The sequence below is a fragment of the Trichophyton verrucosum genome (assembly GCF_000151505.1).
Source record: "Trichophyton verrucosum HKI 0517 chromosome Unknown contig00660_1.f1.exp, whole genome shotgun sequence".
NCBI lineage: Eukaryota > Fungi > Ascomycota > Eurotiomycetes > Onygenales > Arthrodermataceae > Trichophyton > Trichophyton verrucosum.
The window spans coordinates 1-5049 of record NW_003315295.1 but is presented as its reverse complement, the minus strand read 5'-3'; the positions used below and the strand labels follow the sequence as shown (position 1 = coordinate 5049).

The following is a 5049-nucleotide window of genomic DNA, read 5'->3' as shown; positions in this document are numbered from 1 at the left end:
ATACTTTTGACTATGTCAGTGCCACCGGCGTTCCATACGATGAGAATATACACTGTCTAGAGGGATGTTGGTCTAAATATTGAGTTTGTGGTTATGGTCCTGACCGTAAGTGCTTAAATACTACAAATTTTCGTTGGAGTACTTTTTTACTAAACTTAGAGTATAAAGTTTGCGCTCCTGAAAACTGTTTATCGGCTTGTGACCGTAAATTGGAATGCGACCCCGGAGATTTCGGACTACAATATACACAGAAATCCAAATGTCCCCTGAACGTTTGCTGCAGCAAGTATGTTTTTCGCCCCCAATTTTGACGGTGTCTAACATCCCACAGGTATGGCTTTTGCGGAACAACAAAAGCATTTTGTGGTACGGCAGAATAATTTTGTGTCTACCTCTTAACTTCTAAGAATTTTATTTAATGAGAATTTTATAGGAGACGCCAAAGTCGATCGCCCAAATTGCCCATGCCAGAGTACCCTACACAGGGTTGTTGGTTATTATGAAGGCTTTGGGACAAAAAGACGGTGTAATTCGATATATCCCGAACTTATACCCCTAGTATTTACCCGTATCAATTATGCCTTCGCACTGATTGACCCGATCACATTTCATGTCGTTCCGGCAACTGTAAGCGATGTTGACCTTATGAAATGAGTCCCTGCACTTAAGAGACGTGACCTCTTCCTCAAAGTTAACATAGCAATCCGGGGCTGGGCGTTCAACGATCCTGTGCCAACAGCCACTACTTTTTCAGATCTAGCTGGGGCTGAAGCTATCCAACATAACTTTTCTAAATCGCTTATATCATTTATGGCGACATATGACTTTGATGGAGTAAATATTTACTAGGAGTATCTTGTCGATAAGGATAGGGGCGGCCGGCCAGAAGACTTCGAAAATTTCACAACGTTTATAGCCAATTTGAAAAGCGCTCTCAAGTCAACCAGCGGTAGAGAGGAGCTCAGCCTTACTCTCCCTGCATGATACTGGTACCTCCAACATTTTGGTTTGAAAAGTCTATCATCCTATATTGACTACTTTAACGCCATATCCTATGGTCCACATAGGACTTAGGATGAATATTAGGACCATATATATACGGGTGTGTTCAACCCAACTCCTTAAAGCATCCCCTATCGAACCCACGGAAACATGTAGTAAACGGAGTGCACCACCAGTGGAGCGGAAATATAACCACCTTAAAAGGTGCTCCGGTTCAAATGGTTGACTGCTAACATCAATCCTTAGAAAGAAAGGGAATTAAATATACTCTAAAATTTGACATAGGGAGGAATTTGTAAACCAGAAAGTGATAAGGCTCTGCTTCAATGTCATTGTGAGCCATTGACCGGGTGAACTGTGTATCCGTGAACACGGTTGGATTAGCACAAGAGTGAGCCCGCAATGAAAGGGGTCCAGGGACTGAATCAGAAATGCTTAGCAAGGCGAGAGACTAATAGGACAGTGACCTGGCTAACGAGGTGTGGGTAATCGTTTCATTAGCAGCTAAAGCCATGCATAATCGTTCTAATTTAGCTAAGATTATTTTCAGGCTGTATCATTAAAAGATGAAGAACATTGGAAGCCAACGGAATGAAAGGACAAAAGACTTAGGGAAACAAAAACATCACGACTCGAAGTTTCCTCCTTGTAGTAAAATCTAGATGCATCCTCCTCCCGAATCTAGATTGATGATTTGGTAGAAGGATAAGGACGCTTTGGATGAGGGTTTGTAAAGGGGAGAAGGTCTTTTGAATCCCTCTTCCGATTTGGAGTTTTTAGCCTCTTCCCAGAGATACTATAGGCCTCCAAGTATGATTTATCACGATATGCCCTCTTCTCGAGTGAAACCCAAAGACTAAAATGAAGTATCAAGCTCTGGACAGCAGCAGTGCGCCATTTTTGTATGAACTCCCAAGCTGACTCTCGATCTGCTCCTAAGAGAATATCCATTTCGATTTGGACCTCTGGGTCCGTGTAGGGCCGCTGCAGGAGGATTGCATCTGAAAGAGGGCTTAGCCCTCGTAATGTTGTTGCAATGTTATAAGGAAGACGCGCTGTTGTTAGTGGTTTATTTCTAACGATGTCCCATTTTACTGCTTGGTACTTATCCCTCAATTGCTTGACTTGTTCTTCCGTGGTTAAATTACCAACACAATTCAGATCATTTTTCCAAATAAGCGGAAGAAGAGTCGGCTGGAACAGAAGTCCATAATCGTTTTTTCTTGAGGTAATATATACCTCATTTTGGCCATTTTGTGTGATACGAGATCGATTAAGGAGGCCGTTAGGAAGATTGTTGGGGCTTTTGGAAACTGGCTGCGGGAGGGCAGCAAGTTCTTTCTTGCCTTTCTGGAGGCAAACATTAAGGATCCATAGTACAGGATCCACCTCTAGCAATTGGTGGAGAAGCCCATACTGGTGGCTTTGTAAACTAGCCTCATTGCCGTCGTGGTGGAAGGTGAACATTTTGGCTTCAAGATCCGCAAGCTGATATAATGATTTGCCTTTGTATATCGAGTCATCCCACCAATTGAATACATGGTCGATGTTCATATAGCCAGTCGCAAGGATTTCTTTGACCTTTCCCGGGCTAGAACAGCCCATGCGACGAAAAATATCGTCTAGGATGCTAGCAATTTCGTTCTTAGAGAGATCAATAGCCACAACGTTGATCCGATCCTGAACATCAGGTTCAGTTTCAATGAGACTAATGTCCGAATCTGTATCAGTCTCCTGGCTCTTATTGTTCGATTCTATCCCTTCGGCTTCGGAGCCCATGCTTTTCTCTTCATTCTGAATGCCGTGTTGAATTTCGTTGAAAGTGAGATTCGTATCTGGCCCCTGATCCTCTTTGTCTAATTCTATTTCTTCCGTAGCGTGCTGCCCTATGCTACTCTCTGCATTCTGGATACCGGATTCATTATCAGCTTCTGAGCGCTGTCCCTTTGGTAGGTCTAGGCGGTTCTTGGGAACACCACTTTTCCAAATTCTTCCCGCTTTTCCTGCTTTCTCCCCAGCCCGTTGCGTCTTTTTAGCAGTTTCGGCTTCAGCGGCTTCGGCTTCGGCTTCGGCTGCGTCTTGTGGATTAGGTGCTTCATCGTCATCTCCAGCTTCGGAGGATGACAAACCGCTGTCGTTCAGCTCTTCGATGATAGCGCGAGGGAGCTGGGGAATATCTGGACGGGGATTCCACTCAAATGACGCATGATCTGTAATTAGATTAGTTGAGCTGTCTGTAGTTCGTGCCCGAAGTAAACCATAAGAGTCTAAGTAGACTCCAAGCGAATCAAGCTTGTTAGCTGTAACCGGCTGTAGCGCTGGAGCCTCCTTTGATATTCCTATAGCCCTTTGTAAATCAACCAGACCTGGTTCCAGGTATAGTGATTTCCCTGAACACATATTGTCAAACCGTTCAACCACCGCATGTACAATAAACTCGGTCGCACGGGTATAGTCCGGACATTGGCGCGCTAACCTTCCAGCTGCTTTCGTCCAGCCTTGAGCTGAGTTGAATTGTAAGAAGTGGCTGCCATTCTGTCCCCAGGCTTTTACCACCGATTGCCGTGCTTTTTGTACGGCATTTTGATTCTTGTTCGCATTTTTGATTGCCGCCGTGACTTTATGCCAAATGTGGCGATACTCGGGGGTTTTTTTGAATTTAGAAAAGTATGAGCCGAGAGTCTCTTGGCCCACTGCATATATATCGAGAAGGACCTTATCCCTTGCGTTTTCGTGTTGTTCGACGGCCGCAGTTATCTGCGCTACGGCCTCGTTCAGAAGTTCGATATATTTTTTCTGGGGCAACTCGTTTGACCATCTTCTAAGAGCCAAATTTAGCTCTTCGGGGGTTCTAAAAGAACCCCCTGACACAACAACAGCGGGTGATACGGGCACAAGGGACCCAATAGCCTGGGTCTCCATAATCTCCTTGGCGTCAGAAACTTGGGTTTCCATAATGTCCTTGGTGTCAGAAGCTTGAAATCAGTCGACGTTTAATATACTGAGCGATCAGGAGTATTTAACCAGTGGTTGTCTCTCTGGGTTGCGAAGGTAGATGTAGTTGTTATATTGAAGAACTTTGCGGAGAGTAAGTTCGTTGAAAAAAATTCTACTTGAATAGAAAGTTGAACTGGTTTGATCGAAAACAGAGCCTCCTGAAAGAGCTGTTTAAAAAAGCTCTCAGAAACCGTATCTTCAGTCAAAATCTCACTTGACAAGGGTCACTTGTGACTAGCAGCGTTGTCAAAGCATCTGAATTCTGTTTGGTTTAAATGAGAGGTGAGGTCCTATATCGGATACAAGTGAGGTTAAAGTAAATCCCCCTAATATAATAAAATAATATATTTATAAATTTTGATATTTATATAATTTAGATTTTCTTTTTTCTAGTATAGTTACTCCTTTTTTTATTATTTTACTACTACTTCTATATATTTTTTTTCTAAGTAGTATCTATATTTATAATTTTATAACTTTTATATTATTTATTATAATTTTTATATTTTATTTATAATATTTATTATATTATGGATATATTTATAAATTTATAATTTTACTATTTCTACTATTTTATATAGCTAATTAGTAATTTTTATTCTAATTAAATAAATTTATTTATTTATAGTAATTATAGAGAGTTATACTATTAGTACCATAGTTATACTTATTTATCTTTATTATTAAACTTATAAAGTTACTTAATTTATTATTATAATATTTTTACTACTAATTTTATATATAATAACTAAGTTTACTAAATTTATAATATTTATAATAATTATTAAACTATAAAATATTTTACTTAAATAATATAATATAAGTACTAACTAAAATGACTATTATAGTAGTTATTTAATATACCTTCTGATATAATAAAAATTTATTCCCTTTATAAATATATATTATTTATAAATAAATTTTATAATAATAAAAAGAGACTACTATATTACTACTCTATATATTATAATTTTAATATTATATATTTTATTATTTTCTTTTTTTATTTTATAGTATATATTTTATTAATAATTAGCTATATAGATATAT

The 5049-nt window shown here is 39.3% G+C and overlaps 1 protein-coding gene across 1 annotated transcript; it reads right to left on the bottom strand.

The window, feature by feature from the left end:
- Positions 1-1683: 1683 nt before the first annotated feature.
- On the bottom strand, positions 1684-3957 carry TRV_06044 (uncharacterized protein; the record flags this gene model as incomplete). Its single annotated transcript, XM_003019858.1, has 1 exon — positions 1684-3957. One exon carries the CDS (start codon positions 3955-3957, stop codon positions 1684-1686), a length of 2274 nt encoding a protein of 757 aa, XP_003019904.1.
- Positions 3958-5049: the final 1092 nt, after the last annotated feature.